The sequence below is a fragment of the Cucurbita maxima genome, unplaced genomic scaffold, assembly GCF_002738345.1.
Source record: "Cucurbita maxima cultivar Rimu unplaced genomic scaffold, Cmax_1.0 Cma_Scf00015, whole genome shotgun sequence".
Taxonomy (NCBI): domain Eukaryota; kingdom Viridiplantae; phylum Streptophyta; class Magnoliopsida; order Cucurbitales; family Cucurbitaceae; genus Cucurbita; species Cucurbita maxima.
Window position 1 is genome coordinate 3,029,254 of NW_019272031.1, and position 12,020 is coordinate 3,041,273.

The window sequence follows — 12,020 nt, forward strand, 5'->3', positions numbered from 1 at the left end:
ACTCCACAAAAGAAATAGAGTCGGTCCTCGATTATAAGTAACTTGTAATCGGGATGTTGTGGTTTAGTGTCTTTATAATAGATTTTATTTGAATTGTAACCATGGGGCCACTCCTCCCACTAGATCTTCTATTGAGCTATAGAGTTAGCTTGGATCTATCAATTTAGGGCAAATAATTGGTTACGTTTCTAAGTGTAGGTACCTGGAACATAACTCTCGAATTCATATTTCTTACCCTCGACCTTCTCAAGTTTTTTTTTTTTTTTTTTTTAAGTTAAATTCAATATTATATACCAATTTTGAGTTAGTTTTGAATAAAAATTATTAGTATTTTGTTTAAAAAGGTATTTTTGAATTTTATTAAATTTTATAAGTATTTTTCAATTTTTTTTAAAAAAAAGTTTAGTAACACCTATAACTTCCATATATATATATAAATAAACCAATTCAAAAAAACTATTATGATACCTATTCACGTCTCCTAAATCATTTAAAAAAATTTAATTTTTTTTAAAGGTCAAGGGATTAATATTAATTTTAAAAGTATATAATATTTTTAAAATGTGCAACTTTGAAAAAAATTAATTGTATTAATGAAATTTTTAAAACTATTTTTGAACGATTTAAAAAAATAAAAAAAAGTCACCTTGAGACACTTTAAAACTAAAAGATAATTTTTTAAAAACAATTTATTAACCATTAAATATAAATATTTTTTATTTTTTATTTTTTGTTTAAATTTAGTATTTTTATTAATTTATTTTAAATAAATAAAAAGAAAAAGGCCGCATGTGAAGAACACTCGCGTGAGATGAGAGTGGGAGTGGTATCCAGAATTCAATTGGCTGGGTTAACAATAGAAAGACAGCTATGCAGAGTTTTCCCGACTTTGACTTCTCTCCAGTCTCATGGCAGATTCCGTAATATCACCAAGTCCAAAGGTCATTTATTAATACCCCTTAATTATCTCCAAAATTACCATTAATTAATTATATATATATTTGAGTATTTTATACCCAAAGTCATGGCAGACAATAAAGAAAAAAAAAATAAATAATGACGTAACTTCTAATAATTTTAGAAAATTATATACACGTTTTTTTAAAAAAAAATTTGAATTTACAAAACACAATATTACTATAAATCAAACATGTTTAAATTTAGAGTTTTTATAGTCCATCATCGAAATATAATTTTTTTTATCGATACAAATAATAATAATATTAATTTAATTCTAACTTTTCCGAGGTAAGTTATTTATTTATTTTTTAGGTGGAAAAATTGAGTTTTTTTTTTAATATCAAAATTTTCAAAAAATAAATAAATAAATAAATAAAGAAAGAAAGTAAAATGAATCAAATTCTCTTGCATTTTTCAATGTTTGAAAATTGAAGTTCAAAGTAATAACAAAATGGAGAAGGACCACTGTTGTAAGAATGTGACACGTGTAGAGGATTATTATTTTGAGTGCCCGGATTTCAGTCCACCGTCTCATCCCTCTAATTATCCTTCCACAAAAGTTTAAATAATATGCACTCCAACTTCAAAAAATTTATATAAATATTTTTAATATTAAAAAATATTCTTATATTTAATAATACACTTAATTCTGATTCATTTGTAACGACTCTAGATTTTTACTCATCTAGTGTCGTTATTGTCATCCTAGATTATCATTTCTATACGAAAATAAATATTTTAATTTTTTTATAAAACATAAACTTCATGTTAAAATATTGTCATGGACTTGCATGTTTGAAAACAACACAATCAAATACTAAATGAAGTGAATAAATATTTAAATTAAATACATCCTATTCTAACTTAAGTCTAAAAAAATAAATGCAACTATCCTATGCATGTGTCTGGTCTCGAGCATTCACATTCACCTTTAGCCTTTCACCCAATGTCCAAGTCAAACAAAAGGCCCATCCTTTAGCATCAACTGCAGCCCAAGAAGAAAGCTTCTCTAGTTAACCCAACCACAAGCAAGTGAACAAGCCCATCAGTGGCCCACAAAAGCATATTGACCTGACATGATTTTTTTGAAAATTATTTACGTAAATAAAAATATATGTTTATTATAATTAAAAGATGAAACTATTTTTTCAGTTTTAATCTCTGATCCCGTCAGCTTTTTTTTTTTTTTTTCATTTAAATTCGGATATTTCAGTTAAATAGACATCTCTTTGGTTGTAATCCCTAATTTAATTTTTTTAAATTAAATTTGGTTAAATAAATAATAGTGTCATTAATAAAAAAAATAAAAAACCAAGTTGGGTCCCACTTGTTGGCAGCGTTGATTGAGTAGGCGAGATGGTAGGGGTCGACCCCACCAATCACCAACGTGCCACGCTGGATTTGATATTTTATAATTCCCTCTAATTATGACACGTGGAATTTCTCCTTCACTTTTGCTAGCCCTTGGGCCCCACTCCCATTTTGCCGCGCCGCACTGGGACCCACCTCCCAATATAGCTCCCCTTTCTAATAAGATCGTAGGCTCCACGGGATGACCGGAGAATCAACCTCCTCGTCTGCGTGCGTCCCACACTTCCTTCTTTCTCTCTATTTCTTCGTTTCTTTCCCATATCGAATTAATATCTGTAATCCCCAAGCGGAGAGGGAAACCAAACAGACGATGCTGAAATCACCGATTTCCCGGCGATTCTGTGCTGTTTTTCCTTAAAATATGGCTCCAATGCTGCTCGGAGGATCCATCCTTATGCTCATCTCCTGGTCAGCTTCCATTGATTCTTCTTGTTTCTGTGAATCAACGATTAATGTGATACTAGGTTTATCTGTAGTATGAATGCGATTGAGCGGCGACTTCTTTTTATTTTTATTTTATTTTTTTTTATTACGTTTCTTTGTTTGTTTATTGAAATTCTGCTGTTGGATTTTGTAGACGGAGGAGACTAAGAACGTTTGACTTTTTGATGGTAAAAGTTTAGTGTTTAGAAGAACAGGTCAAATTTGTTGAATTTTAGATAAGGAGGAGGGTTAGAGGGGGGGGAAACTGCGATTTGGGAGCTCCTAGATTTGGACTTTCTCTTGGTGTTTGATGGGATATATTGGGTTTCAAGGGATTTTGGTACTGATGGATATGAGATTATTGGTTGAAACGATCTTTTTCTTGATTGATCTTCATGGCTTTGATTAGCCATCTCAATGTTCTGCTGCTAAAAACACGAAGAAATTCTGTTTCTGTGGCTGTTTCGCTTCCTGTTTTCTTAATTATTCATGGGATTTGTTGAATTCGGGTACTGGAGAGCTGTATGCCTCAAACTAGTTTGTTACTAAACTTCCCTTTTGATCAATTCAAGCCTTCTTCTCAGCTGGAGAAGAAGAACAAGAAGAAGAAAAGCAAATAGTTTCTTAAGTTTTCAGTCTTTGGGCAACCATGGAGGATGATCCTAATTCTTGGTTAAGAAGAACCAAATTTTCCCACACAATTTGCTACCGTTTAGAGTCCTTACGATTGTCTTCCTTTCCTATCACAGCTCCTTATCATCATAAATCTACCCTTAACAAGCAGAGGTCTCTATCTCCACCTTCACAAACTACACTCTTAGGCACATTTAAGGATGCACGTAATGATTCGAAGCGATTTTCAACTCCTCAACCTCGTAGACAAGAGCCGAGAAAAGAGAAGGGTAAAAGGGTATTCAATAAAGAAGCTAAGGTGCATAATTTCTCAAAGGAAGAGAAGTTAAGAAGCCCTGTAAGGCATCTTGCATCATGTAAAGGCAATGAGAGATCCACGTTCATGAAGGAGGGTTCTTGGACAAAATTGTTTGAACACAAAAGAGGGAAGGTCACTGCTGTTGATGCTGTAGATGAATTCTCTGTTGACTTGTCTAAGTTGTATTTTGGATTTAAATTTGCTTATGGAGCTCATAGTTGCCTTTACCACGGACTTTACTTCGACCAAGTTGTTGCTATTAAGGTCATCAATCTACCAAAACACGACGAAAATGGCGATCTTGCAGGTCGCATAACGAAGCAGTTTGGTCGGGAAGTAATCCTTTTATCTCGTCTTCATCATCCCAATGTTATTAAGGTAAACTACTTGCTACTGGTTCATGACAATTTCATCTGAATTACAGTTCTTAGGTTGTCTTTAATGTTCGATATGAGTTCCCTATTTCTGCTCGAAAAGGAAAGAATCTGTGTAATCAGTTATGGATTAAAAGTATTGTATTCACATTGTTTTGCAGTTGGTAGCAGCTTGCAGAAAGCCTGGTTATTGGATCATAACAGAGTATCTATCTCAAGGTTCGTTAAGGGCATATCTACACAAACTTGAAAACAAATCTCTACCACTTCAAAAACTGATTGCCATTGCATTGGACATTGCTCGTGGAATGGAATACATTCATTCGCAACGCATCATTCATCGAGATCTCAAACCCGAAAACGTTCTTATCGATCAAGACTTTTGTCTTAAGATTGCTGATTTCGGCATTGCTTGTGAGGAAGCACATTGTGATACACTGGCCGACGACCTCGGAACTTACCGTTGGATGGCCCCCGAGATGATCAAACGTAAACATTACGGACGGAAGGTCGATCTCTACAGCTTTGGACTTATCCTGTGGGAATTGGTGGCAGGAAGAATCCCTTATGAGAATATGACTCCAATCCAAGCAGCTTATGCAGTTGTTAACAAGGTAATAGTTGTTTTGTACCATCTTATTTCTTCACAACTGAAACACTGTTGCTGTCATTTCTTTCAGAATATCCGACCAGTCGTCCCGAGCGAGTGTCCTCCGGTGATGCGGGGATTGATAGAGCAATGTTTGTTGGTGCAACCAGCAAACCGGCCGGAGTTTTGGGAGGTGGTGAAAGTGCTAGAGCAACTCGAGAGTTCAGTTGGGGGAGATGGGACATTGGTGAATGTAGAGCAGAAGCCAAGTTGGGAAGTTCACAAGAAAGGTTTAAAGCATTGGATACAAAAGCTTGGTACTCATCATTCCCACACTTCTCTATCCTCCAAATCTAAATTCATATGATTCTTTCTCTGCCCATTTTTTCCTTTTAGGTTCAATGTAAGATTAAAAGAGAACTTTTGCAGATTTTTTGGTTCTTCATTTGTTCTTGTTTCTAGCATTTTCGTGACTGAATTGAAGACTATCAAAGGCTTGAATGCTTGGAATTCTGTCCTTATCTGTTAATCCATTTGATTTTGATATGGCCATTATTAGTTCGGCTTCACCTGTGACATATTGTCAGCAAAGCTATATATTTTGTGTTTGAAAAGATTGAAAAAATGTCTATTCCAAACTGGTTAGGAACTTTAGTCATTCCAAACGGGTTCTAAGTGTTCGAGTTTTAAAAAAAGATAATTGCACTAATGGACCAAAACCGAAGTAAGTTGGTCAAATTATCTCCGTGAGACTTGTAATTTACAAATTTGTTTCGTTTAAACATAAAATATTTGATAATTAAGTTTATTGTTTGAAAGGAAGTACTCATGGAGGAAGAAGAAAACCAAGGTATTTAGTCCATACTTCATTAGATGGTTGATGATATTTAGCTTCTCAGGTTTACACAGGAATTTGGTTTACAAGCAAAATATTTAGCGTTTACCATAGGTATCTTATTTAAGCCTTTATTACGGTTTAACAAATATATCATATTTGCCATTTATTATAGACAATAGATAGTATTTTATATGATACTTAACCTTCCCTTCTAGTTTATTTTATATAGGTATCATATTTGCAAATATATCATATTTGACCATTTATTATAGACAGTATTTTATATGATATTTAACCTTTCATTCCAGTTTATTTTATATAGGTATCATATTTGACATTTTAGTATAGACAAATATTTGTATCCATTTAGTGCTCTTCCCATTTCCTTTGTAATTTATTTGATTAGTTTACTCTGACATTTTGCTTCCTCTAAGTCTTGTGGTCTCATTTTCTTTGTCCCTCAATCCTAAGTTTGGGGGCTTCATTGTTGCTCCATCTCTAAGTTGGGAGTTTCATCGGGGCCCATTTCCTAGAGATTTTGTTGTTTCTCTATCTTCATCGTCCCGAGGCTTTGTCATTGCTCAATCTCCAATTTAGGAGGCTTCATTGTCGGTCTACACCTCTAAGTCGTATGGCTTTGTCGTTGCTCCATCTCCAAGTTCGGTCCCTCATTCACTCCCTTAATGCCTAGATGTATCATATTGCTAATTATTGTTGAGAATTACTAGGAGGCGTAGTCTTCCATGGACTAATTAAGAGGAAGTTCATGGGTTTATAAGTAAGAAACACCATTTCCATTGACGTGAGACATTTTGGAAAAATTAAAAGCAAAACCATGAATGCTTATACTCATAATAGATAAGTAGATGATCTTAATCTAGTATTAGAGTAAGGTTGGTGTAGGTTGTTTGATTTCTTGAAATTCTTAGTATGTTCGATAGGAAGGGGATCATCATCCAAACTATACACATTTGGTCAAGTAGATGCTCCTGGAGGGATGTATGAAGAAGCACCACAATGTTCGGCTTGTCAGAAGATGGAGAAAGAAATTATAGCATTTGGAGCAAAATCAAATCTAGGAACTATAGATACAAGGCTTGATTGGTTAGTCATATCTTGCAAGTGGTTATATAAATAAAGCATTGCCCTAATGGATCAATCGAGAGATACAAGACTTGACCGATTAGTTGCTCGAGGATTCGCCCAAATGAATCAAGCGAGAGATACAAGACTTGACTGGTTGCTCGAGGGTTTTCTCAACAATATGATATGCTATGATAAAACCCTTAGTCTAGTGGCGAAAATCACTACCGTACGGGTCCAAATAGTGCCTGCAACAAGCAAAAACTAGAAATTATGGCAGATGAATGTGAAGAATGCTTTCTTGTCCGAAGAGTTGGACTAGAAATTTACATATACACAAACTAAAGGGCTTTAAGAATACAATTGGTATCACAAGATAGTACATGCAGAGTCCAAATAAGCTCAGTTGGATGCCTCTCGATGGATCTTGAGATATGTCAAGTTATGATCGATTACGATCTTTGGTATAAAAGAAGCAAATATTACAAGCTAGTTGAATACTATGATGCTTATTATGATGGAGACCATGATATCTGAAGGTCAACCATTGAGTATGTGTTTTAACTATTTCTTGTTGCAACAAAACGCAACCAATTTTATTATTGTCAACTATAGAAGCATAGTACAGTGCAACGACTAGAGCAACTAAAAAAAAATACATGGTTGAAACGCTTAATTGAGGATTTGCATTAGAAAAGTTGACTCCGACACCACTTCATTGCAATGGCTAGAACAACTCAAGATGGATGAAACTCTTAATTGAGGTTTTGCACCAGAAAGTTGACTATCTAATAAAGCTTCACTGAGACAACTAATCAGCAGTTTGCCTAGTAGAAAATTAGATATTCCTACTAGAACAAAGCATGTGGAGATGTACTACTATTTTATTAAAGAGAAAATCCTAAAGGAAGAAGACTGATGACCAACTGGCAGACTCAACTCGCAGACTTGTTTACAAAAGAGCTGAATCCTAGCAAATAAGAGGGCTTTCTCTGTCAGCTCAATATGGTACGACGTATGAGGCTAGTGCTGAGAGATAGTGTTAAATTATTATCACTTACCCAATAGGGTCAAAACTAGTAATTGTATGAACCTATTGTCTATATATTTTAGGAAAATGTTTTATTAATTTTTGGAATAAAGATATATATTGTGGTGTTTGAGGGTTCTAAAGGAGGCCTCAATGAGGGAAGAATTGTTGAGGAATATTGAAAAAAGCAACCCCAAGTTGGCTGATAAAAGAAAGATCATAGGTTTATAAGTAAGAAACATGATCTCCATTGGTACGATGCCTCTCGAAAAAACAAAAAACAAAATCACGAGAACTAATGTTCTAAGTGAATAATATGATTCTATTGTACAGGTCGGTTGTTTCTAACAACTATCATTGAATTGGATTAATGAACTCTATTCCAACAATGGTGAACGACTACATCGATTATTCGTCATCGACAAGAACAAACCGAAAGCTCATAGAGAGGAATAGAAGAAAGACACAAGGTTGTGGCTTACGAAATACAAATGTGCTCGTTCCTTGGAAAACTCCTATGGGATGAGTAACCCATTCTCTCAGGCTCTCCTCCATTTTACATAGCTGCCTCATCGCGACAATGTCGCCCCAAAAGGACTTGTATTATACTCAATCAAGCATTTGGCCAACCATGTCTCACTTGACTCCCTACTTCTTTGCGGGCAACTATTGATACTCTTCTTCTAATGTGAACGGTTCTTTGGAAGATACTCGATCTGGTGTGTCTTCTAATTCACTGTTGTCCACTTAAAAAACCCAAGTCCTAGGTAAATGAGGTTGGTTCTTGCTTCACGACGGCTATAACTCCCTCATTGATGTATCACACACGGACACTCTTGAACTTGGGGGAGTCTTGGCTTCAACGCTCAATATTATTTGATCTTGACAACACAACTACCCTGTCGAAACTGATACTCTTGACATACTTGCCCATTCTTCATTTAACCTTTTTCCTACCATTCTTGTTCGACTAGACACATAAAATGTGGCTTATTGTCACGATTGTACATTTTTAACCGTGCAATGTCTTGTTCTTGACAAGCTCATGACAAGTCTTAAAGGGAACCTAAGCCCCATATATATTTTTTGCCCAATTTTGTAGCTTTGCCGGACCTTAGACAATGTTTGCATAATCTAGATTCAACACATGACTCTGAAATTTTCCTTTATCATCTGCGACATGGCCACGCTACTTACTCCTTTCCTTCTAAGAGTGAAAATTATCTCTACAAATAAATAAATATATATATATATATAAACTAAGAAACAAACCTAATTCTTATTATTACATATACATATATTTATATTTATAAACAAAAGTGAAGCATGGCGATCTCAGAACAAGGCAAAGGTCGAGAACGGAATCTCTGTCTCGATCTCTACTTAGCTAAGAGAGAAAACTCTCTCTCCACTCATTTTTTCATTTCTAGCTTAAACGAAAATTTTCAATTACATTTAGAACGGGTATAAAACAAGTAAATATAATTCTTATAAGTACTTAATCTAGAAAATTATTATTATTATTATTATTATGATTAGTTAAAACAAGTAGAGTGTCTTCAACTCGCACCTACCCCATACCATGTGAAGTGGGTTGAACAAAGCCTCGACAAACACACTCGCGTGTAGAATATCCCACCACTATGAGCTTCTTGCATTTGGTAGCCAACTCATAGAGTTCTATCAGTAGTGTAGTGCCCTTCTCGTCTTTATAGAACTCTCCAACAACTTCCCATTAATCGAGGTTTGACTCCTTCTTTGGAGCCTTCGAACAAAATATACCATTTATTTGACATCACTTTTGACTACACCTTTGAGGCTCACAATTTTTTGTTCCACATTTGAGGATTCTATTGACATGACTAAGTTTAGGACATGACTCTGATACCATATTAGCAAGCCAGACACTGAGCGATAAGCTGGCTTCCAAGGGGGAGGATTGTGAGATCTCACGTTGATTAGAGAGGGGAATGAAGCATTGCTTACAAGGGAGTTAGAAAACTCTCATTAACAAATGTGTATTAAAACGTTAAGACTGACATCTTTACATAACGAGCAAAAACAGACAATTTCTACTAACGTTAGACCTTTATTATTCATACGTACGTGGTCTTTTTACGAGGTTTCACTCTCTTCCACCCAATAATTGTATTTGGTTTGATATTTATATGCTTCTCCCTCCCTTGCCCCATATCACGTGGATTGGATACCCCTACACTTTAAACTTCTTGTACATGCTCACTGACTTCTATAGGTTTCTGAGTGTCGTGTCGTACTGTGGTGTAGAGCCCTTCTCATCTTTACTTCTTCCATGGCAGCAACCACTCCCATTGTCGGTGTCAGCACCACCGTAGGGTTTAATTGGCATATGAATTCAAATTGATAGCTTAATAATTGTTCATCGCTTAAAATCCACGTCTCAGTGCATTAATTGTTTATCAATTTTCATTTAGGTGGTCGAGTGTAACAGCCAAAATCCACTACTAGTAGATATTATTTGTTTTGGCCGGTTAAGTATCATCATCAATCTCATGATTTTACAATACGCCTGCTAGGGAGAGGTTTCCACACTATTATAAGGAATGTTTCATTTTCCTCTCCAGCCGATATGAGATCTCACAACCCACCCCTCGAATGCCCAACGTCCTCACTGGCACATAACTCAGTATCAGGCTCGGATACCATTTGTAACATCTCAACCCCACTGTTAATAAATATTGTTTGTTTTGGCATGTTAAGTATCACCGTCAGCCTCATAGTTTTACAACGCGTATGCTAGAGAGAGATTTCCACACCGTTATAAGAAATGTTTCATTTCCCTCTCCAACGATATGAGATCTCACATCCACCCCCTCGAGGATCCAACATCCTCACTAGCACATAGCCCAGTGTCTGATCTAATATCATTTGTAATAGTCTAATTCCACGGCTAACAAATATTGTCCTTTTGGCCTGTACATATCGCCGTCAGCCTCACGGTTTTACAATACATGTGCTAGGGAGAGGTTTCTACACCATTATAAAGAATGTTTTGTTCCTATTTTCAATTAAGATGAGATTTTACTTTTTCCCGTGGAAAGATGTGGTTGCGATGGCAACAACAAAGTCACATTTCGAGAATGGACAAGGATGTTCTTAATTGATACTCACTTTTCCCTACACTTGCATAATTTCCTTATCATGTTTGTGCTAGATTCTCAATACTTTTTGTTGTTTGTTTGTGAAGCTATGTGCTTCAAGTTCACGTGGAAAATAATTCATATGATTTAACCATTTTTTTCTTTTTAAATATTACAATTTTATATGTTGATTTTCATTAAGCTAACGAAGACATAAAACCATAAGTTTTTAAGGTTTCCAAGTTTCCAACAATGGCAGACAACTTCATCTATTGTCCATCATCGGCAAAAACCGACCAAGAGATCATAGAGAGGAATAGAAGGGATGAGATGAAAGCCCTTTTATCCCAGCTTCATTCTCTTGTCCCCAACCAAAACTCGACGGTTTCTTTTCATTTTTTTTTTCTCTCTATACTTTTATTGTGTTTGAATGATGAGAAAAATTGTTTAATTGACTTCGAGAAAATTTTGAGTTGTTTGTAGGAAGGTGAAACAACCCTGCCGGATCAACTAGAAAACGCTACAAATTACATAAAACAATTGAAGGAAAACGTGGAGAAATTGAAAGAGAAGCGAGAGAAACTAATGGGATTGGGAGAAAAAAGTACCATCACAAGTGAAAATAAAGCAAGAGTAATTGTGCAAGTTGAAGCTCATCTAGTGGGTTCTTCGTTGGAAATTCTTTTGACTACTGGGTCTGATTATCACTTGGTTTTAAGACAAATCATTCAACTCCTTCAAGAAAATGGAACTGAGATCGTCGATATCAACCAGTCAACGGTCGCAAATCGAGCTTTTCACAAGATAATTGCTCAAGTAAGATAATAAATCAAATTTGTGATTAATAACATAGAATCTATATATTGTGCTCTAATTAATTACGAGTAAAAAATTGATAATATTTCTGATGATTGAAAACTAGATGGCGGGAGAAGGGACGACCTTGGAAGGCGCTAAAGGTGAAAGGATTTGTGAGAGAGTAAAGAAGTTTGTTTCACATTACAAAGATGACCAATACACCGTTGATCTTGATTGATCTTGAAGATTTATGACGTCGGTCTCCTTTGATTCAATGCTTTAAAATCTTAGTATTCAAAACTTTCTTTAGTTTGTATGGTAATGTGATGCTTTAGTTTTCAACTCTGTGTTTTCTCTATTCAACAAATTGTTAGGGTCGCATAACAATGCACACGCTTGATCTAGATGACACAAAGAACATGATAGAGAAAAGTGCAAGGAGAACTTTGGCTAAAAGGATTTTTTTTTATTGATGACTTCACGTATGTATGGTAAGAAAGAATT

At 35.2% G+C, this 12,020-nt stretch overlaps 2 protein-coding genes across 3 annotated transcripts; both read left to right on the forward strand.

The window, feature by feature from the left end:
* Window positions 1–2,523: 2,523 nt before the first annotated feature.
* Window positions 2,524–5,220, forward strand: LOC111490123 (serine/threonine-protein kinase HT1-like). Of its 2 annotated transcripts, XM_023138624.1 has the most exons (4): window positions 2,524–2,739; window positions 2,909–4,063; window positions 4,221–4,673; window positions 4,740–5,220. In XM_023138624.1, exons 2-4 carry the CDS (start codon window positions 3,404–3,406, stop codon window positions 5,013–5,015), a joined length of 1,389 nt encoding a protein of 462 aa, XP_022994392.1. In that variant the 5' UTR covers window positions 2,524–2,739; window positions 2,909–3,403; the 3' UTR covers window positions 5,016–5,220. The 2 variants fall into 2 exon arrangements, with proteins under 2 accessions (XP_022994392.1, XP_022994391.1); XM_023138623.1 differs by having other exon boundaries at window positions 4,221–5,220.
* A 5,750-nt stretch (window positions 5,221–10,970) lies between these two features.
* LOC111489936 (transcription factor bHLH162-like) lies at window positions 10,971–11,754 on the forward strand. Its single transcript, XM_023138340.1, has 3 exons — window positions 10,971–11,102; window positions 11,202–11,534; window positions 11,641–11,754. The coding sequence occupies exons 1-3, from the start codon at window positions 10,971–10,973 to the stop codon at window positions 11,752–11,754; spliced, it is 579 nt and encodes a 192-aa protein (XP_022994108.1).
* Window positions 11,755–12,020: the final 266 nt, after the last annotated feature.